This window comes from Esox lucius, chromosome 1 (assembly GCF_011004845.1).
Source record: "Esox lucius isolate fEsoLuc1 chromosome 1, fEsoLuc1.pri, whole genome shotgun sequence".
Classification (NCBI taxonomy): Eukaryota; Metazoa; Chordata; class Actinopteri; order Esociformes; family Esocidae; genus Esox; species Esox lucius.
This window is the reverse complement of record NC_047569.1, coordinates 3,306,691-3,330,220: the sequence shown is the minus strand read 5'-3', so window position 1 is coordinate 3,330,220 and position 23,530 is coordinate 3,306,691. Positions and strand designations below refer to the sequence as shown.

Below are 23,530 nucleotides of genomic sequence, written 5' to 3'. Positions count from 1 at the left end.
TCCTACATTCTCTTTTCAGGGCGCTTACCATCATGGCGGATCTATATGGTGTTTTCTGTTTGGTCATAGTTTTCCTTACCTTTACTGGTGCAACACGATCCATGACTTTCAATACTGTGGCATTAAAATGATCCAGGAGTACATCAACTGACTCTGCACGTATAGATGGAGAGATAGCTATGGCTTCCATAAACTGAGCATTGGTACTCTCATTAATGTACCTTTTCCTAACAGAAACAGAGTTTACTTGAACACCCGGGGTGATCAATGATTAAAAAAAGGCACAGAAGTGATCAGACAGGGCCAAATCTTTAACCATGACAGAGGAAATATCGAGATCTTTAGTGATAATCAGATCTCGAATGTGGCCTTGAGTGTGTAGACCAGTGCTTGAAATTAACTTGTGGCCAGTGGTTTTCCAAAGTTACTAGCCACTTAGCATTTTCACTAGCCACCATTTTGTTTTTGGGAAATATTGTTTTATTTGATTCAATATGTGTTTTCACTCGTTCGGTCACTGGCCCCCAAGGCAATAGGCCAAAAACAAATGGAACAGTTTCAAACACTGCATAGTGCTCATGGGAGTTTTAGGGACGTAGCTCGTAGTGTCACTGTCAAACTTGTATAATGTATACATTTATTTCAAACAGACTGATATATTTCAAGTGTTTATTTCTTTTAATTTTGATGATTATAACTGACAACTAATGAAAACCCCAAATTCAGTATCTCAGAAAATTTGAATATTGTGAAAAGGTTCATTATTGAAGACACCTGGTGCCACACTCTAATCAGCTAATTAACCCAAAACACCTGCAAAGGCCTTTAAATGGTCTCTCAGTCTAGTTCTGTAGACAACACAATCATGGGGAAGACTGCTGACTTGACAGCTGTCCAAAAGACGACCATTGACACAAGGAGGGCAAGACACAAAAGGTCACAGCTAAAGAGGCTGGCTGTTCACAGAGCTCTGTTTCCAAGCACATTAATAGAGGCGAATGGAAGGAAAAGAAGTGGTAGAAAAAATGTACAAGCAATAGGGATAACCGCACCCTGGAGAGGATTGTGAAACAAAACCCATTCAAAAATGTGGGGGAGATTCACAAAGAGTGGACTGCAGCTGACGCCATATCGTTAATCTCCCTTGACTTCCTTCAGCTGTACTAGGCTCTGCTGCTGTTACTGATCCTGCGTCTTCAAGTTCATATATTTATATTGTTAGTGACTTAAATGTGTTAATTATATATTTTCTTACTCTATATATTGCAATATAGCCTAATGTTTTTGGTGATAGTACATACACTAATCTGATGGTCTTTTCACTAGTCATCTTCGTTTGTATCACGATCTCTCTTTAAAAACAAATCTGTAATTCTAGGAAACTAGTAACTTGAAAAGCTTTTAAAAAAGTTAAGCAGATTAGATGTAGTTTGAGGTTATGAAGTTAAAAAGGAATATTTTGACATGGTTGGGTGTCAAAGAACTTTACTCATCTCCGTGATGTCTGGACCTGTGTGGTCCTGTATGCGAGATTGCCTGATTTAATTGACTGTAAACTGTATTCTGCCACAGACTCCAGAAGAAAATCGACCTGCCCAAGCCCATTAAAAATAGCCCTATTGAGAATGAAACACACCCCACCTGACAACACTTAATATGGAAAAAGTTTCCTCCTACCATCATTTTAGGTGCAGTATTTTGCTGGTATTTTATACACAGTGGGTATAGAAAAGAATCACCCCCCTTTAAAATAATGACATATTGTTGTTTTGCAGCCTGAAATGAAAATGGACAAAAACTATTTTTGTTTTATCCAGCTGTATACAACTTATACAACTTATAACATCCAAGTGAAAGATATAATTACAAATTAAAAAACAGAATCACTGAGTTTGAAAAAGAATCACCCCCTCCTAAAAATGACTTGTAAACCCAACCAGATGTAGTTAATCACCTTTTCAATAGCACACAAAGCGAACTGACTTTCAACTGTGATCAGCTGTGGTCATTTTGATTAGCTCAGCATGAAACAAGCTTTTCCTGAAGCATTTCAGTCCTTGGTAGTGCAACTGAAGAAAACAATAAACTATAGGTGGCAAGGCAAGGTCAAAAGATCTCTGGGATAAAGTTGTGGACAGGCACAAGTCAGGAGATGGATACAAAAAAAATGCAAAGTCTTTATTAGTGCCTAGAAGCACAGTGAAGTCTATTCTTAAGAAGTGGAAGGTATTTGGTATGACACAGACCCTCCCTGGGTCAGGACGTTGCTCCAAACTGGATGAAAGAGCCAGGAGGAAACTGGTCAGAGAGGCTACCAAGAGGCCTACAGCAACTCTGAAACTGTTGCAGGAATTCATGACAAAGAGTGGTCATTGTGTGCATGTGACAACAATATCACAAATTCTCCACAAATGTGGCTTATATGGTAGGGTTGCAAGAAAAAAGCCACTCCTCAAGAAAGGCCACATGCAGTCACTACTGAGCTTTGCCAAAACGCACCTTGAAGATTCTAAGGCCACATGGAAAAAGGTGTTATGGTCAGATGAGACTAAAATTGAATTATTTGGCCTCAACTCCAATCGATATGTCTGGTGAAAATCCAATACAGCTCACCATCCAAATAACACCATTCCTACAGTAAAGAATGGAGATGGTAATATCATGTTATGGGGTTGTTTCTCTGCAGCAAGGACTGGAGCACTTGTCAGGATAGAAGGAAAAATGGATGGGGCAAAATACTGTCAAATTCTTGAGGAAAATCTGCTGTCCTCTGCCAGAAAGTTGTCTATGGAAAGAAGATTTAAGAGTGGTCAAATATTGCAACGTCTAGATGTGCAAAGTTAGTGGAGACATATCCCAACAGACTAAAAGCTGTAATTAAAGCAAAAGGTGGTTCAACAAAATACTGACACAAGGGGGGGATCCTTTTTCCAACTCAGTGATTGTTGTTTTTTTTGTTTTTTTTTCTGACATGTTGGTGTTATATCTTTCACTTGGATGATAGAAGTTGCACTGAGTAAATACAGCTGAATGAAACAACTGTTTCTGTCTTCAATTCAGGCTGCAAAGCAACAAAATGTGATTATTTTAAAGGGGGGTGATCATAGGTGTCATTTACACTGGAGACGCTGGGGACATCTCCCCACCACTTTCTGAAATGGCAGATTTTGTCCCCACCACTTTTTGAAAGCATTTGGTTAAAATTTTCTGAAAAATCAAGCAAACCAATACATTTTAAAGGTTTATTTGCACAAAATAAAACATGCAATGCAGTTTAGATACAGAAAGAAACAATGTACATTGTCCAACAAAATAAACTATTACTGATTCTAAAATGACCCAAAAACATGCATGGGCCGATCAGTAACTTGAACAAACTTGAACAAAAGTTATACATTCTCTCTCTGTGAACATGACAAATAGCCACACTATTGAGTCGGGTTTGTGATATTGAAGAGCGCAGCCAGGTCTTCAGGCGTCTCAAGGCACTGAAGATTCTCTCTGCTTCAGCAGATGAGGCAGGAACAATGAGCAACAAACGCAGAAGTGCCTCAACTTGACTGAAGAGACCACAGACCTCGGAAACCATGTTCCTCATGATCTCTGTCACTTCTGAGCAGGTTTTGTAAGTCTAATTGGCAGTGAACATGGCCAGCTGCACCTTTAGGGACTGGAACTGTAGCTCTGGATACAGGTCAACCACGTCATCAACTTGACCAGAGAGTAGGACTTTCTCCAGCTTGACCAGGTGCTGTAGCCCTTCCTGTTCAAACCGCTTTGTCAGGAAAACATTTTTTCTATAAAAAATATTCACAAACTTGCTTACCATGTCATCAACTATCTGATATTCCGATTCTCAAATACATGTAAGTGTGTTTGGTCTTTTAAAAACCTTTATAAATAATCTTTATCTATAACGTGAGATGGGTGCCGCAATGTTGTCCTGTCAGTCGGATTTAGAGCACGTAATTAATCAGTTTCTCCCGAAATACATACAAGAAAGTGGCCGGTGAACTGTGAGAAGAATAGAGTAAACTTAATAGTTAGTTCCACCTATGTTTGTCTGATATGAGTAACACTTTGGCAAATTATATTTGAATAGATTGTTATTGCTGCTTCCACAGCCATCAGTGTGTATTTGACAAACTCCATATGTATTATTTTACTCGTGCTTATGTGTATTGAAATGTCTGAAACCTAAAATAAACATTATGAGGTTGAAAACACTGCATAGTTGTGATATATGACAGCGCTGAACGCATCCGACTCTGGCCAGCCCACGTGCGAAAGAACAGTTTGAATCTGGCAGTTAAGCGACGTCACTGAACATTCTAAATACAATGTGGGGCCGTACACTCAGGGGCACAGAAGTAAAAATCCCATATACGCAACCATAACGGTCATTTTTTTATGTATTTTCGTGTTGTTGACTGGCCTACGCTATGCCCATTTTTTATGTTCGGCGCCGTTATTCAATATTTTTCCCGTCCTGCTGTAATGTTTTTTTCATCTGATCTTTTGTCCCCACCACTTTTCAACACAAACTGACAACCCTGGGGGTGATTCTTTTCTATACCCACTGTATGACCGCAAAATCATGTTTTACCATGCCAACACACAGATGTGGTGCAAGATTTTGGGATGGCTGTCGTCTTTGAGCTTTGAATGCAGGAAAAACCCTGTGTATAGATATATAGAATGCCACCCGCCAAAGTGACTTGTATGAGTGTCTGAGTTACAAGCCACAGCCTAATTCTATGTCACAGCCCATGTCATGCCCTGGTGTGTACGCTCTTTCACATGTTGAGTGAGATCAAAAGTGTCAAGTAGTGCAAAATGTTCTTTGGCATTATTGTCCGTATTATTATCTATGTGGATGTTTAATTCCCCTGTAATAATAAACTAACTTTAAAAATAAAGTTATAATCAACTGATATAACAGAGAGAAGTTCAGCAAAATCATCAATAACATTTGCTGAATATCATGGAGGTCTGTAAATGGCTAAAAACAAAATTTTGGGGGTACCCTTCAATGTAAAACAGAGGTATTCAAAAGAAATAAAACTACCAAGTGTATTTTCTTTGCACTGGAATGTATCTTTGTATTGGGCAGCCACTCCTCCTTTCCTACAATTTTGACACGTATTCATATAACCACATTTTTTCAGGTGTTGTCTCGTTAAGAAAAGTAGCACTTCAATCTTCTGTTTGCCACGTTTCAGCGAGAAACATGAAATCTAGGTTGTAGGATATTATAATGTCATTTAACAAGAATGATTTGTTGGCAAGAGATCTGATATTAATTAAAGCCAGCTTAATAGATGTAATATGTGTTACAGTTAACAGATTAGACAGGTTTACTTTATAAGTTGCATGCACTCCATTCTTCCTATTTCTAATCAACACAGAAATAGAGATACTGGGACCCTGTTTGTTCTCAAAACAGTCTTCACTGCTATTTTCCCCCGAAGCACATATATTAAAAAGTCACTCGCAAATATGTCCTTGTAGTATGTGTTATGTAGTAGGCATATTGAGATGAAGATTTATGATGGTCGGCCAAGCAGGGGCTCAGAATCCAGACCTCGTCACCAAAAGTGATTTTAGAAATCCATAGAATGTTGTAGAGAGTGACAAACTGAAGGGGAAAGTTCACTTACAACTGCATGGACATCATAGTTATAGTGAATGCAACACTTTGTGGGTTTTTAACAGATATTCCAGTTTGTGGGATAAATAGACATTTATACTGATTTGACTTTAACATTTGTATTGATTTGATTTGTTGTACCTCCTATAGGATGACTTTTGTACCTACATGCAATTGGAAAACACAAAGAAGGAGTCAGTGTGGCGTGACAAACAGGTGATGTTCTCCCTGCCAGCCACGGTCAGGCCCCTGTGCCATGGAGAACCCATTCTGCGCATCCACTCTACCCCTGATGGAACCATCGTCACCATCCGTGAAGATGGGTCTGTTTACTACTGGAGCCCTGAGCTCTCCCTGAAACAGAACAAGACTGTCTTTGTATGTGTTTGTGTGTGACTAAGTTGGTACATTTTGTGTATGCTATGCAGGCAGTGGGTGACAATTGGGGAGGAAGGGCTCATAGTAATGGTTGAAATGACCAACTCAATAAAACATATCACAGATGGTTTTCATTTACTGAATTCCAGCTATTATAATAACCCCCGACTTCCGGTGGTACGTTGTCATATTCAGGGAATGTTTATTCATACATTACATTTAATGATTGCTGTCTTTGAATACAGCACGAAAGACCTGTGAACAGAAAACCAAAGTGGGCAACTGATTTCATCACAATGCCACAATACAATAAACTTATCATTGGAACAGGGTAAGAAATATGTTAAATATTGTTGTGTTTCAGTTTAGCAGAGATATTATGGACATGGTGCTACAGTTAGAGCTATAGTCCTGAAACCTATCCACACTTTAGTTGTAGTTCTGAATGAGCATGATTTACAGAGTCCCAAATGGCACCCTGATCCTATTAGGGCTGTGAATTGCCAGGGACCAGATATTGTCACAATACATACAGTGGATATTAAAAGTCTACACCCTTATTAATAATTCAGGTTGAAATCAACACACTTAAATACCAGACAAACAGAAAAACAAACAAACAAATGGATAATGTCTTTGAAAAAACTATAAAATGTGTTGGTTTCGAACGTATGTACACCCCACAACTTATACTTCATGGAAGCACCTATAGCTTGCATTACCACAGTAAGTCTGTTTGCAGAGGACTCTATCCCCTGAAAACATCTGGTTGTTGTTATTTTATTCCACTTTTTTGCAGAAGAGTTCAAGCTCTTCTGCAAGTTAGAAATGGCTTCTGTCTTTCAACCCTAACCCACAGCACAGATTTGTGCAGAATACATGCCAAAGTTGTTATTTGCAGGGAATACCCAGTTTCTCACTTTTTTTTAAAAGTTGCTATTGGCCTCCCTGTCGAGCTTCTCTTCAACCCATCTTTGGTAAGCTTCTTGTAGACCATGCCTACCACTGCTGTATGCATTCCAGAAATCGTGAATGCAAGTGAAGGAATAGTTTACTTTATGTAGGGCAAATGTTAGTTGATGTCAGGTGATGGAAAATAATCTCTTGAAATGTGATTGGTAAATTCCGAACACACAACCCCCATTATAAAGGTTGGGCACACATGCAACTAAGGCACTGACAGTTTTTTTGGGGAATATTATCCATTTGTTTTCAGTTACAATATGTTTTGTGACTATTGTTTTGAATGATTGATCATGATTTCACCTTTTACGTAGAAAAAAGCTAAATTTACAATAAGGTGTATTGACTTTCATATCTACTGTAGATGGCGATATGTATTTTAAACCATTTAAAGAACTTATGAAGGTTTATAGGAAACAGAGTGTCATTTTTTGGAATACAAAATTGCTGTCTGTATTCCAGAGACAGAGAGATCCAGTTGTATGAGTTGTCCTCTCTGGAGCCTTACTGTCAGATAAATGCCCTGGAGACGGTCCCTCTGACATTAGACTACTGGTGAGCTTCAACTCTTTCACACACTGGTACTGTAGCCTCGCACCATATCTTACAAATAACCTACATATGGGCAGCCCCAGGCCATATCGAGCTAAAAAACGTTATTGCACAATGGGGGAAGTTGACATTTTCCAAAAATGTTGGGAAGCTGCGTAAAATGCAAATAAAAACAGAATTCAATGATGTGCAAATCATTTATCCCCATATTTAATTGAAAATAGTACAAAGACAACATATCAAATGTTGAAACTGAGAAATGCTATTGTTTTTGGAAAAATACATGCCCATATTTAATTTGATGCCAGCAACACGTTTCCTTTGTCTTATTTTACATTTCATAATGCGCCAAGGACGCAGCGTCCATGACCCCCCCCCCAAAATTTGCATTTTGATTTCTCAGGCCACTGGACAGTTTTCCACTTCACATTATCTTAAATTATGTTGGTCCCAGAGAAGGCGACAGTGGTTCTGGATCTTGTTTATATATGGTTTCATCTTTGCATGGTAGAGCTTTAACTTGCATTTGTGGATGTAGCGACATACTGTTTTTACAGACAATGGTTTTCGGAAGTGTGCCTGACGCCATGCAGTGATTTCCACGACAGAATTGTGTCTGTTTTTTATGCAGTGCCGCCTGAGGGCCCGAAGATCAAGGCCATCTAATATTGGTTTTCGGACTTGTCCAAGCATACAGAGGATTTCTTCAGATTCTGCTAATCTTTTAATGGTATTATGTACCGTAGATGATGAGATCCCCAAACTCTTTGCAATCTTATGTTGAGAAACATTATTCTTAAATATTTGCCCACTCAGTCTTTTACAGATGGTGAACCTCTCCCATCATCATTTCTGACAGACCCATCCTCTCTGGAATGATCTTTAAATACCCAATCTTGTTACTGAGCTGTTACCAATTGACCTAATTAGTTGTGTGATATTCCACCAGGTTTGGTTTTAAAGCATTACACAACTCTTCTAATCTTTTGTTGCTTCTGTCCCAAAAATATTTAAACATGTTGGTGGCATCAAATTGAACGTGGGCTTATATTTTTCAAGAAAAATAAAATGTCTCAGTTTCAACATTTGTTATATGTTGTCTTTTTACTATTATTTATTAAATATACTGTTTAAATGATTTGCACTGTAACGTTTTCTCTGTGTGGCACCGCAGTTCCTCTTCCTATCTGGTGCTTCACCTTGCCGGCGTACTAACCAGCAGCTGGACAGAGCAGCGCACTCCGAGGACCCACCTGTTTTCACTCACTCATTAGTTGTGTATATAATGTGTTTGTTTGCCACTGCTTCTTACAGATAATTGTTTCTGTCCTACCAAAAGTTCCTATTCAATCAAAGTTAAGTGATCATATAATGTCTTCGCGTGAGTTTATTTTATTTTTTCACTGCCTCATTTTTACCCCGCTTGGCACTCGCAAATGCACATCATTGCATTCTGTTTTTATTTATATTTTACGCAGTGTCCCAACTTTTTTGGAGACAGTGTTGTAGTTTAATGATAATTGCATATGCCCCCTCAGGCACTTTATTCTGCAGTTGGGCTTATGGGGGACCATGTTTGACAAAATGTATACCGGGTTACACACTAGCAGCTTGAAATATCTCACTAACACGCAGGCAGCCTAAACCATATTCTATTCACTGTCTCTCTATATTTCTCTCGCTGTCTCTCTATGCAGCCACACTGGGCCTGATGAATGTTATATTCTGTATGGAGACGCCCAGGTAACATAACTCTTCTTATATTCAATAACCAGCTGAAAAAAGTTTATTAAATGCCACTCGTCTAATTAATTATGAAGGGTTGTTTTTCTCTTTCTGCTTTCTAGGGCTGTGTGAATATCATATTAATTTCCTCAGTTGGGGAGACGCTGAGGTAAACATGTTTTTTATATTAAAAAGGTATAGCGCTCAAAATAACATATTCAATTAATTTAATACATTTATTATCTCCACTTGTTCATTACAATAATTATTTCAACAGTGTGCAAAAAAAATCTGTAATATTGCAAGCTTTATTGTATTTAGTACCGACAGGTATTGGTGTGCCGATAATAATACTTGTCAGTGCAAACTTCGTTACTTCTTACACTTCTACATGTTTCTTTTTGCAGAATGTGGAAAAAATTACCTAAGGTTGAGAATGTGCCCAACATTGGAATAGACAATGCAGTGCTTTCCCCAAATGTGACTTACATCCGATGGAAGGTCCACCAGGACTGGGTGACAAAGGTAACACAGTATTTTCAGATGCACTAACAGACACTACTTTATTTAACTATAGTATGGAGTAACCATTTCTATTTGTTAGATAGTTATCTGCATGGTATAACAGCTTTTGACTCTATAATCGAAAGGTTTGGGTTTGAAATTAAAGACAGGATGTGATTGACATAATGTGCAGCTATAGATTTTCAGCTTTTTGAGAGGATTTGTGTGCATATTGGTTTCACCATCCAGAAGGTGATACTCTTTGAAAATGTAGGAATTTAAAAGTTGTGAGGAACTTTGCTGTCTAAACTTTAAGGCGAAGCTGGTCTCCTCACTGGTTTACCAGGGCCCAGAAAATATTTGACTGGGCTGAGCAGGAGCTGCCCATCTGTAGAGTGGAAAAGCTCTGAGACCAAAGATGGCTGAACAAATAACCTCGGTAAGGATGCAGGGTTTGAGAATAGTCTGAAGGTAGGGAGGGGCAGTACTGCTTGTTACTCTAAAGGCAAGCACCATGGTGTGGTAAAGGATGCAAGCTTTACCTGGAAGCCAGTGGAATGTGTGGATGAGCGTACCGACACGAGAGAACTTGCGAAGGTGCACTATTCTGGATATGTCACAAGAGTTGGATGGCACAAGCAGGGTACCCTACCAACTGTTAGTTCGATTAGGCCCAATGTAGATACAATGCCTTGTTTAGTGCTTGCTCTGCTACCAGTGGGAGATAAGGTAGTAATCTATTAATGTTAAAATGCCTGGTTTGGAGAATCTAATGGATAGATCTAGGAGAAGGAGAACATAGAAGAATCAGCTTGGAGGGGTGCAAAGACAGAGGACAGAGGAGAGCGGTCTTGGTTGTGACCTGTCTTGAAGTCTGGAAGTCAAGAAGATTTTTCTGAAGGGGATAACAGGAAACTTGATCAGAAACAACATGCTCAAGTGTTTTGGAAGCAAAAGACAGAAGGGACATTCTCAAGGAGTTGCAAACCACTACTCAGCCTTAAGAAAATCTTATCTAGGTGTAGTGGTCTAAGCAGCCTGGTGGTGGAAGGCCACTACGTTCCAGCTCGGTGGCACCACCTGCAGGTGACCTGAAGGAGGAGTAGCAGCTCATTTATGCTCATCTGCTTCCACTCCCTAATAATTGGGAGGATACAAGAGAAGCTGGGGAGAGCATTCCCAACCTATGGCCTGATTCTTCTATAGTACGTATGCGTAAACCTTTAGACTCCAAGTTTAGACTCCAAGTGGGAGTAGAGCTTTTGTTTCAAGTTTGTTCATTTGGGATTGACAGAATCTTTTTGTTACCTTGAATAAACACCCTGGTCAGTGCCCTGAGGAACCAACGCTCTTGTTTTCCAGTGTCTTCACATTGAACAAGCCCTTGACCAGCTAAGTCAAACCTAAGACGCTACACAGGTTATAGTTGTCTGAAAAGCATCCAAACATGCACTAAAAACGGGAACTGAAAAAGGGAACTGTGTACAGATGAGACAAAGATTAATATAAACTAGGGTGATGGCAAGAGGAAAGAGTGGAGAAAAAAGGAACTTATCGAGATCTAAAGCTTTTTATTACATCTAGGAAGTGTGGTGAAAGGGGTGTAATGGTTTGGGCATGGTTGCCTGCCTCTGAAACTGACTTACTTGTCCTTATTGAGGATGTCTATACTGACACCAGCAGCAGCATGTATTCTTAAGTGTAAAGAAACATTGGGTCTGCAAAAGTACAAGCATATTCTTCAAAAATTATTGGCGCTTCATTAAACAGCCAGACAATTACCCCAAACACACTGCTGTAGCAACTAAGGACTTTTTCGAGGCCAAAAACTAGAATGTTTCTGACTGGCCTAAATTCCATTAAATCCCTTTCAATTTGCTATAGATGAGAATGACAGTGAAAAGACCTGAAAAGTAACTACAAGTACTCTAGTATAGGCCTGTCAGTGCATAAACAGAGAAGATACACAGAATCAGGTGAGATTGGTAGGTTACAGGAAATGCAATATACTAAAAATTAGTGCTTAATTATGTTCATTTGTACAAAAAGCATTCTCATTTCTAAATGGTGTAACCAAAATGTACACAAATTACCAAAAGTATATACACAACCGAGATAGCAATAATGATTGTCCCGCCTCTTCGCTCTGATGTTTGAGGAGATCCAACACAATTCCTTCAGTGAGGCTTGCTGAGGATGAGTACGACTACACCCTAACCATGGCTGAGTTGAGGAAGGTTTTTATAAAAGTGAACCCTCGGAAGCCACCAGGGCCAGTTGCCATCCCAGTCTCCTCCTGCTTCAAACAGACCACCATCGTCCCTGTGCCAAAGAAACCTTCCATCACCTGCCTGAACGACTACCACCCTGTAGCACTGACCTCCACCATCATGAAGTGCTTCAAGCGGCTGGTCAGAACTCTCATCTGCTCCACCCTTCCTGACACCTTGGACCCCTTTCAATTTGCATACCACCCCAATAGATCTACGGACAATGCCATTGCCCTGATGACAGACACTGCCCTCTCCCACCTGGGAAAAGGCAACACATATGTGAGGATGCTGTTTGTGGACTACAGCTCTGCATTCAACACTATTGTGCCTGCTAAGCTTGTTCCTAAGCCCAGGACCCTGGGACTTAACACCTCCCTTTGCAATTGGATCCTGTACTTCCTGATGGGCAGACCCCAGGTGGTGAGAATGGGCAACCTCACCTCCTCTGCACTGACCCTGAGCACGGGAGCCCCCCATGGCTGCGTACTCAGTCCTCTCCTGTATACCGTGTTCACGCATGACTGTGTGGCCACACACAGCTCCAACATCATCCTCAAATTCGTGGACAACACTATCATCCTGGGTCTCATCTCCAAAAACAATGACAGGAGGTAAAGAACCTGGCTCCATGCTGCCAAGACAACAACTTCTCTCTCAACGTCTGGGAGACTAAAGAGATGATCGTGGACTTCAGGAAGCGGCAGAGGGGTGTCATGCTCCCATTCACATCGATGCAGCTGAAGTGGAGAGAGTCTCCGAATTCAAGTTTGAATTACCTCATAAAAATGATCTCACTTGGTCCAGACAAGCGAATTCAGCACAGAAAACTGCCAAAATATTACTATACTTCCTAAGGAGAATCAGGAAATTTGGCATGCCTGCAAAAATCTCTGCAACTTCTATAGGCGCAAAATTGAAAGCATCCTCTCAGGCTGCATTACTGCCTGGTATGGCAGCTGCTCCGCTGCAGACTGCATGTGGATAAGTCTGTGTTGCGCATTACTGGCTGCCATCTGCCCTCCGTGCAAAGCATCTACCATACACGATGCCTGAGGAGAGCACGGAACATCATCAAAGATCACACCCACCCAGGCCATGGTCTGTTTGCACTGCTGCCGTCAAGTAGACGCTACCGGAGCATCGGGGCACACACCTCCAGACTCACAAACTGTTTTTTCCCTCGGGCCATAATGCTCCTCAACCAGCAACACTGATCCATGATCCTACTGATCACACATACATTTTCCAGATGCTCTGATATCCTTTCAGGTACTTTTAATGGGCATTAGAATATTCTTCGCAAGTACCATTCTAAAGCATATTACAATTATATGTATCTATAATACTCACCACTTCTTCCATACTGTTCATACTCCCCATCCTACTCTTTGAACAACGTAAGCTAGTTCACATTTTTATGTAAAATACCACCATACTTGCCATGTCTATAATACTCAAAACTGCTGCCAATATTGCTGCTAGTTTAGAGTACTCTTTTTAAACTGCTGCTGTGTACAGTGTTATGTAAATTTTTGCATTATCTTCTTGCTATGTTTTTACTGTGTACATAGTTGTAGTGTGCTATGCCACATTCATAAGCTTATTACACTCATGTGTCTATAATATTCAATAATTCTACCAATTGCTGCTTGTTCTCACTGTTGTGTATATTACTGACATATTTGCCATATCTAAATGTTGAATAATACTTCCCAGACTGCTGCTAGTTTACAGTACTCTTTTTAAACTGCTGCTAGTGTACAATGTTATGTATATTGTTGCTTTATTTTATTATAATTTTTTTTCTGGCTATATTTTTGTTTATATATTCTTCTTCGTATCTCTCACTACATAGTGGTCGGGTGCCATATCACAAGAATTTCTTTGTGCAGGATGATGCTGTGTTATTCGGTGCATTTGACAAGTAAACCTTGAAACTAGAAACACCCACTCATTCAATGGTATTTCTTTATTTTTTAAATGTTCCACATTGTAGAACAATAGCGAAGACATCATAACAACAAAATAGCATACATGGAACACATGTAGTAACCAAAGGTGTTTCAGATTCTACAAAGTAGCAACCATTTGACTTGAAACACACTCCTGTGAACCAGCTTCATGTGATAGTCAACTAGACAGATTTTCTTGAACGAGTTCCAAGATAAAACTTGTTTGCTGCCTTTCCTTCAATCTGCTGTCCAACCCATCCTAAAACATCTCATTTGAGGTTGGGTGATTGTGGAGGCTAGGTCATTTGATGTAGCACCTTCACTCTCCTTGGTCAAATGGCCCTTACACAGCCTGAAGCTGATTTGGGTCACTGTCCCATTGATGGGATGACGTATAGCTGCAGAATGCTGTGTTAGCCATGCAAGTTGAGGTTGCATTAAATGAAATAAAGCACCAGCAGATCTCCTCCTCCCTGCTTCATGGTGGGAAACACACATGAGATCATCCGTTCACCCACTCTGCGTCTCACAAAGACACAGCAGTAGGAACCAAATTTGGACTCATCAGACCAAAGGGCAGATTGCCACCGGTCTAATGTCAATTTTTTGTGTTTCTTGTCCCAAGCAAGTCTCTTCTTATTTGTGTACTTCAGTCGTGATTGTTCTTTTTTGATAGCAAAGATTTCACCATAAAAACCTGATTCACACGATCTCCTCTGTTGATGTTTAGAAGTTTCTGTTACTTGAACTATGTGAAGCATTTATGTAGACTAAAATTTGTGCAGTTAATTGCGGATTTCTGAGTCTTGTAACTCTACTGAACTTATCCTCTGCAGCAGAGGTAATTCTGGGTCATCCTTTCCTGTGGGGGTCCTCATGAGAGCCAGTTTCATCATAGCCCTTGTTGGTTTTTGCGACTGCACTTGAAGAAAATTTTTATGTTCTTCTCTATACCGATCCTACCTTTCACAACACAACTTATTGGCTCAAACACATTAAGAAGGAAAGAAATTCCACAATTTTAACAAGGCACATTTGTTAACTGAAATGCATTCCATGTAAAGAATCTACAATATGAAAAGTACTTTGATCTGTTTAACACTTTTTTGGTTACTACATGATTCCATATGTGTTATTTCATATTTAATGTCTTCACTTTAATTCTACAATGTGGACAATGTCCACATTGTAGAATTAAAAACAAGTACCCTTGAATGAGTCGAAGTGATCAATCTGTTGACTGGTACCTACAGTTGTGCTCAAAACTTTGCATACCCTTGGAGAATTGGTAATATACACTGCATGCACAATTATTAGGCAATTATTAGGTATCCTGATTGTATGAATATTTCTTAGCACATTTTACAACTCCAAACCATATTAACTTCAATGCTCATTGGATAGAATCATTGTCAGGTGATACGTGTTTGTGTAATGAGGGAGGGTGTGATAAAAGTGAATTACACCTTATATCAAGGTGTCCATAATTATTAGGCAGCTTCATGACCTTAGGTAAAGTAAAAAAAAAAATCAGACACTGAAAAGTAAACAATTGTTAAATGGCTTTCAGACCGATGCAACACTCTTGAAATAGCTAAATAATTGATGCGTGGCCACCAGACAATCAAATGTTTTGTTTGCGACCCCAGTCAATTGGGGAGCAAAGAATGCATGGAGATGAAAAAACGCAAATTAATTGCAAAAGACTTGAGAATAATTAAACATGAAGCTACCAGGAACCCATTATCCTCCAGAGCCACCATATTCCAGAACTGGAACCTACCTGGAATGTCCAGAAGTACAAGGTGTCAAGTGCTCAGAGATATGGCCAAGGTCAAGAAGGCTGAAGGAAGACCACTACTGAATAACATTCACAAGTTGAAGCATATAGATTGGGCAAAGAAATACCTGAAGACAGATTTTTCAATGATTATATGGACAGATGAAATGAGAGTGACTCTTGACTGATCAAAACTCACTTTTCTTTTGTTAAAAATAAGGTTTGAGGTTCAATTATATTTTGGATTGACATAAAGCACTGGGATTTTTAAACAATAAAACAAATCTTGAGAAATACGATGTGGCTAATAATTGTGCATGCAGTGTATGTACCAGTTGTAAAGAAAACATGAGTGAGCAGGCAAAACACGTCTTTTAGTTCTTATGGGATTCACATTCAGCTGTAGGTCATTACAGATTGGCACAAACATAAAACAAAACATGGCAACAAAGAAAAAAATTAACTGATCCAAAATCTGCATACCCTTAGTTCTTAATACTGTGTATTGCCCCCTTTAGCATCAATGACAGCATGCAGTCTTTTGTAATAGTTGTCTATGAGGCCCCAAATTCTTGCAGGTGGTATAGCTGCCCATTCGTCATGGCAAAATGCCTTGGTTGGCTTGCATGAACGCCACGTTTGAGTACTCCCCAGAGTGACTTGATGATATTAAGATGAGGAGACTGTGATGGCCACTCCAGAACCATCACCTTTTTCTGCTGGAGTGTCAACTTGGCCTTGTTTTTAGGGTCATTGTTGTGCCCATGCACAGCTTTCGTGCAGAATAATGCAAATTGTCTGCCAAGATTTTCTGATAACATGCTGCATTCATCTTGCCATACATTTTCACAAGATTCCCTGTGCTTTTAAAGTGCACATGCCCCCAAAACATCTGTGAGCCACCACCATGCTTCACAGTGGGGATGGTATTCTGATCACTATAGGCCTTGTTGACCACTCTCCAAACATAGTGCTTATGGTCTTGTAACTCCAAATGACAGTGTGCCAGAAGTTGTGAGTTGTGTCAAAGTGTTGTCAGGCATATTGTATCGAGGCTTTTTTGTGGCGTTGGCACAGTAAAAGTCTTCTTTCTGGGTACTCGACCATGCAGCTCATTTTTGTTCAAGCATCGTCGTATTGTACTCCTTAAAACAACCACACCGTCTTTTTTCAGAGCAGCCTGTATTTCTCCTGAGGGTACCTATAGATTTTTCTTTGTATCCCGAACAATTCTTCTGGCAGAAATAGCTGAAATATTTCTTGGTCTACCTGACCTTGGCTTGGTATTAAGTGATCCCAGAATTTTCCACTTCTAATGAGTGTTTGAACAGTACTGACTGACATTTGCAAAGCTTTTGATATCTTTTTATCTTTTCCATCTTTATAAAGTTCTATTACCTTGTTGCGCTGGTCTTTTGACAGTTATTTTCTACTCCCCATGGCTCAGTGTCTAGCATACTCAGTGCATCCACATGAGAACTAACAAACTCATTGACTATTTATTCACAGACACTAATTGCAATTTAAAAAGCCACAGGTGTGGGAAATTCACCTTTAATTGCCATTTTCAGCTGTGTGTCACCTTGTGTGTCTGTAACAAGGCCAAACATTCAAAGGTATGTAAACCTTTGATCAGGGACAGTTTTGGTGATTTCTGTTACCATTATGATTTAAAAAGGAGCCAAACAACTATGAGATAATAAATGGCTTGATATGATCACCATCCTTAAATAAAATAATATACATTTGCATGACCAGTCATATTCTTCAGATATTTCAAAAATGTTGCCAGGGTATGCAAACTTATGAGCACAACTGTATATGTCATGTTTTTGGCATATTTAGATTATGCATAATACATGGAATACTTTCTGGGGACTTTTCATTCTCCTTACAATATTCAAACACTTTAAAAATGTATGTATATTTTTATAATTTTTACAGAAAACAATACCTTTATTTCCTTAAATATTTTAGGTGAAATATTTTCCAAACATTCGGGCCATTATTTCCACCTCCAACCATGAAGCTTCCAGCCTCATCATAGGTAATTACTCATTTACATGTCCATGTTCTCTTCTCATGGTCTAGTGTTTGAGCCACAAAATTATCAGTTTGACACTAGATTTTGTCCTTGTAGTGTATATGCTATATATAGTATATACAGACAGATGTGTGTGTATGTACTATACTGTATGTATTCACATTTACGGTATACAGGGACTTTGGAAAGTATTCAAATCCCTTCAATTTCTCCACATGTTGTGTTATACACTTAATTTATAATTCATGAAATAAAAAAGTCATCGAAACACGTTTTTTTTAAATGAATGACAATTTCTAAAACTGAACGATGCAATGTACAGAAGTTTAGATTAGATTAAACTTTATTGTCATTGAACAAGTACAAATACAGTACAAAGAAATGCAGTTTGTGTCTAACCAGAAGTGCAAATAGAGGCAGGCAGAGTATTAAGTACATGTATATACAAGTGGAATGTATAGATGTGCAATTAATGCAAATGCATTACATTTGGAAATTCTAAAAGTGCAAAGGAAGCAAATAGAGGAGAGCAGAAATGTTACAAGTATTAAGTAGTGGAAGTGACTTCCATATGTACAAGTGGGATAAATAGTTGTGCGGGTGCAAGTGGTAATTCTAGAAATTCTATGGCATTCTGAATTTGCAATCGAGGCAAATTGAAGGAATAGGGTAGCATGTGCAACTGAAATGCAGGGATAGCAGCAATGAGGTTCCCGAGGTAGACATTTGTATGTAACAGTTGGAAATGCAAGTACAGTGGCAGTTCTAAATATGCAGTGAACACGAACTATCAGTAATAACACTATACAAAAAAAACATGCATCAATAATAATAACTATACAACTGTACAACCATAGTGCAATGTAAAAGTGACAGGTGTGCATGATATGATTGGCAGATGAGACTGATATAAGTCATTGACCTTACCTCATCTCTATAGGCTGACTCGTCATTGTCAGAGATCAGGCCTATGATGGTGGTGTCGTCAGCAAACTTAACGATGGTGTTGGATAGGTGGGTTGCCAGGCAGTCATGGGTGAAGAGAGAGTACAGGAGCGGGCTCAGTACACAGCCCTGGGGGGAACCAGTACTGAGAGTCAGTGAGGAGGAGGTGGTGTTGCCCATCTGCACCACCTGGGGTCTGCCCATCAGGAAGTTCAGGATCCATCTGCACATAGAGGGGTCGAGACCCAGATCCCTGAGCTTCACCGCTAGGTTGTGGGGCACAATGGTGTTGAAGACTGAGCTGTAGTCAATGAACAGCATTCTCACAAATGTGTTCCTCTTGTCCAGATGAGTGAGCGCGAAGTGGAGGGTCAAAGCATCGGCATCCTCTGTAGATCTGTTGTCTATAGGCAAACTGCAGCAGGATGTGAAGGGTCCCTGGTGATGCTGCACACCCTGCGCAGACACCGTTTGTGCTAGAGGTCTATGATGGCTGGGAGCTGGGTACCCGTGATATGCTGGGCGGTTTTCACCACCCATTGCAGGGCCTTCCGTTTGGCGCAGTATGTCAGGATGCTCTCAATTGTGCAGTGGTAAAAGTTCACAAGGATTTTGGAAGACAGGTGGGCCTTCATCCGCCTCCTCAAGAAGCACAGGTGCTGCGTGCCTTTTTGACCAGGGCTGAGGTGTTGAGGGACCAGGAGAGGTCCTCAGAGATGTGGACACCCAGGAATATGAAGCTGGACACGCTCCACCTCAGTGCCATCGATGAGAACTGGGGTGTGACTGCAGCCTTTAGTTTTCCTGTTATCCACAATTGGCTCCTTGATTTTCTTTAGACCCTTTATTAAGTACTTTGTAGAAGGGCCTTTGGGAGTGAACACAGCTCTGTTTCTTTGGAATGCATTTCATCAGCTTTGTATACCTAGATTTGTTTCTCTGATTTCTCTGATTATTTCTTGTACAGCCTTTCAAGCTATGTTACGATTAGATTTTTGTCATTTAGACTTAAGTTTTTAGTCTCATCAGACCAGATCAACTTTTTCCTCATGCTCTCAGAAACCTTCACACGGCACAAAATAAGCCTTTTTTACTTAGAAGTTGCTTCTGTCTAGATACTCTACCATAAAGGCTGGATGGCCAACTCTTAAGAAGAGTCTTGGTGGTTCCAAAGTCTTTCCATTTCAAGTGGTGAATACAGTTATACTCTTGGGAACTTTCTTCACCAACTTCACCCACCTTTTTAGAACTTTCCTCAGATCTATGTTTCAAACATAACTATATTTGTGAGGTCTGCGTATAGTTCCTTGGACTTCTTGGCTTGGATTTTCTCTGACATGCACTGTGAAGTGTTGGACCCTATAAAAACAGTTGGGTGCCTTTCTAAATTATCATATCTAGCCAATTGAATTTGGCACAATTGGATTCTTTTCCGAGTCTAGAGAAATTTCAAGGAGGATCATAGGATATCAAATATATTTTAGCTCAATTTGGACTGTCTTGGCAAAGGGTCTGATTACTTACGTATATCAGCTTATTCGCTTTGTCATTTTGGGGTTTTCTGTGTGGATGGATAGATGGCAAACATATGTATATATTAAATTAATCATAAATGTAGTCTATAACAACAAAATATGGAGAAAGCGAAGGGATCTGAATACTCTCCACTGGAAAACCACAGTAGGTTAATGAACAGTCATAAATGTAGTCTATAACAACAAAATATGGAGAAAGCGAAGGGATCTGAATACTCTCCACTGGAAAACCACAGTAGGTTAATGAACAGTAAATAACATATTACAGTAAATACAGTGATACAAAGACAGATAGGCATGATGGATTGAGCAATCAAAAGGTTTTATTTGTTTTTGAAGGAGGAAGGTAGGTGTAAGGCAGGTGTCGTGTCCCTCCGTCCCCCCCTATTGCAATAATTAGTCTCAATAAAGCATCAATGCATTCAAAACAATCTTTAGAAATACAACAATTTAGGAATGGTTTCTGTTCTATAGCACATGTTTGAAAAAGAAAAGCAATTATTATCTTTTCCTATTGAAATTCTCAGGACTGTTTTTTTCAAAAGTTATCCACATTGACTATGCTTAAGAAATAAGGAAAACATATTTTAAAAAGAGTTTGAAAAAAAACAAAGTCTCAATTCAAGTGAGTTCAATCAAATGTATTTATAAAGCCTATTTTACATCTGCAGTTGTCACAAAGTGCTTTTACCAAACACCCAGCCTGAAACCCCAAGGAGCAGCAACAGTGTTAATTCACAGTGGCTAGTAATTTCTCCAACCTTTTCATTCTATTCAGATATGCCAAAACCAGAAATTGAGTATTGACATTTTGAACACACAGGCCTATTTCTTTTCTTAGAGACCCTATTGTTAGTACATTTGTGCAAAAATCTAAACGATAAATAGGATGTGTCTAATATGTTTGGGGGAATATGTGTGTGTATGTAGGTATGTATGACTGAGAGTGTAAGTATGCTAATATATTTAACAGCACGTCAGTACTTTTCCTGCCAACTACAAAAAAGAGATAATAAGTAAATAAATATTGAAATTATAAGTAAAAAAAGTCTGATATTTCTGCTTAATCCAAGTATTTTTTGTTGAGAAAGCATATTTTGCTCTGCAATTTATTATTTATTAATTAAATAAATCAGTTATATTTAAAAAATAATAATAGTCTCACTTCCTGCTTAGGCTGTGTTCTCCCGTCCACCAACATCAGGCAGCAGATAAGGGAAATCAGTGAAGTGTGTCGAGATGGTAAGGCAAGGAGGGCTCCTCCCAGCACGGGGTCTCCTCAGCCCCGGGAACCAGGTGATCAGACTGTGTTCCCTGTCTACAAGGGTGTCACAACCTTTGACCTCAGCAAACAACACAATCTGCTGGTGACCGGAGGGATGGACAGAGTACTACGTCTGTGGAACCCATATGTCCCTGGGTAAGTGCAGGCTGTTCATACAGCCCTGGGGTAATGGATTTGGCAAATTTAAGCAATTACTGTATTTACATCCCTTACTGCAGGGCATCATCAAAGACCTGGACCCTGTGGGGCTTCAATGGAAGCTTGTAGACCAAGTAGCTCTCCAGAACTAGAGAAAAAGAAGCATAGCTTGGGAGGATGGCCTTGCTCAAAGAATTAACAGACACCAGATATTTCAGGCAGCAGATCTTTTGGTGGCATTGGTGTAAGATATTATAGCCGCATATAGTCAATACTCCCAGGTTCCCAAGAAGCAAGGGATTTGTGGCTCCTCAAATGTATTAATTGAACATATGTGTGCCAATTTGTGCCCCATGTCATTCAAACCACTCAATTTCTAACTCTGAAGTTCATTGCTACTGAGGTTGATAGATTATGCACATATAAAAAAAAATACTACACATCCAGCTCAATATGGGAGGTTTAAAATTATTTTTGTTAATCGCAAGTTCCAGACCGCATATTCAAGGTGAGGCTGGATTTCTGTTCAGTTGACTGCACAATTCCGTTTGTGCATTTCCTGGTCTAGCTCCTTCTTCCCTCCCTCAGGGAACCAGGATTACATACACAAGGTAGGTCAAATTTAATGGTGAGAAAAACAATGTAAATGTAGTCACATTTAAATTTTAATGGCTGGAGGAGTTGTTTAAATAGGTTTAAATAGGGGTGACAGTAGCGATTAAGGAGCATCAGAACAGGTGTAGTTGTTGATTAGAAGTGAATAGCAGTTGATGTATGTTGAGGAGCTACGCTCAAGGCAACTACTGAAGATGTTGCAAACTGGCTTAGGGCTGATGGCAGTTAGTAGCAGCTGGGGTAGCTGGGTTGAAGGCAACTGTGTAAAATATTTTATTCAAGTCTGTTACTCTCATGTATTTGTTTTAATTTGAACACCATTAAAAGAAATCCCATGTGTCATGGACACTGTTGATGTTTTTCTATAACAACAAAACAACAGTGTTTTAAAGAGACCCTATAGTTTATATATAAACAGGAATCCCATGCAGATATTAAAGGAACACTTGTTCTATACCAAATCCAATGGTATGTTAAAGGGACACTATAGTTTATTTATTAATACGAGTCCCATGCGGATATTAAAGGGACACTTTTCCTATAACAGGGAGTCCACTTGTTTGTTAAAGGGACATTATTGTTGTTCTATAACAGGAAGCCCACTGGTTTCTTAAAGGGTCACTCCAGTCCCATCTTCTACCTCTGCATCTCCTCTGAGGACAACTGCATCTTCTCTGTCTCTATGGACAACAATGCCAAGGTAGGACACCATATAGTTATCCACAAAATTCTGAAATCCATGACAAAATTCACATTTCAGAATTACAAAATGTCTTTCCGTTTCATATTTAAAAACATTGACACTAAAATTTGCTTTAATTTTGTAATTATTTATGGTAATATGCTGTTTGCATAAGTATTCAACTCCTACTCATAATATTTGGCAGAGCCACATTTTGCTGCAATAACAACGTCATTTGGTAAGTGATCCCAGAGGTGGCAAATTTGCCAGATTTGCCCTAGAGTGTTCAGTTTGAGTGAACAAAGCTTGTGGGATTTCAATTGTCAAAGCTTCAGGTGTATGCAGATTGAAGAAGGCTTTCTTGCAATACATTTTTTTTTGTACAATTTTAACGTATGCATAGTCCTTGCTGATGAGAAGCATCCCCACTGCATAACACTGCCAACACAGTACATTATATGACTGTAGAGGTGTGTTTTGAGTTGTGTGAATGGTGTGCAAAGCTCTTG

The 23,530-nt window shown here is 39.4% G+C and overlaps 2 protein-coding genes across 2 annotated transcripts in view; both read left to right on the top strand.

Moving 5' to 3' along the window:
- LOC109615702 overlaps positions 1-7,550 on the top strand; it is a 47,592-nt gene extending 40,042 nt beyond the window's left edge. The window contains exons 3-5 of the mRNA XM_020045873.2: positions 5,801-6,028; positions 6,274-6,359; positions 7,454-7,550. Of these exons, the coding sequence (XP_019901432.2) occupies positions 5,801-6,028; positions 6,274-6,359; positions 7,454-7,550 (411 nt within the window). The remainder of the gene's footprint in view (positions 1-5,800; positions 6,029-6,273; positions 6,360-7,453) is intronic.
- A 1,689-nt stretch (positions 7,551-9,239) lies between these two features.
- LOC109615701 (WD repeat-containing protein 49-like) overlaps positions 9,240-23,530 on the top strand; it is a 65,745-nt gene continuing 51,454 nt past the window's right edge. Inside the window, exons 1-6 of the mRNA XM_029117949.2 lie at positions 9,240-9,286; positions 9,391-9,437; positions 9,676-9,793; positions 17,755-17,824; positions 21,478-21,721; positions 22,934-23,039. Coding sequence (XP_028973782.2) covers positions 9,677-9,793; positions 17,755-17,824; positions 21,478-21,721; positions 22,934-23,039 — 537 coding nt within the window. The 5' untranslated portion in view covers positions 9,240-9,286; positions 9,391-9,437; position 9,676. The remainder of the gene's footprint in view (positions 9,287-9,390; positions 9,438-9,675; positions 9,794-17,754; positions 17,825-21,477; positions 21,722-22,933; positions 23,040-23,530) is intronic.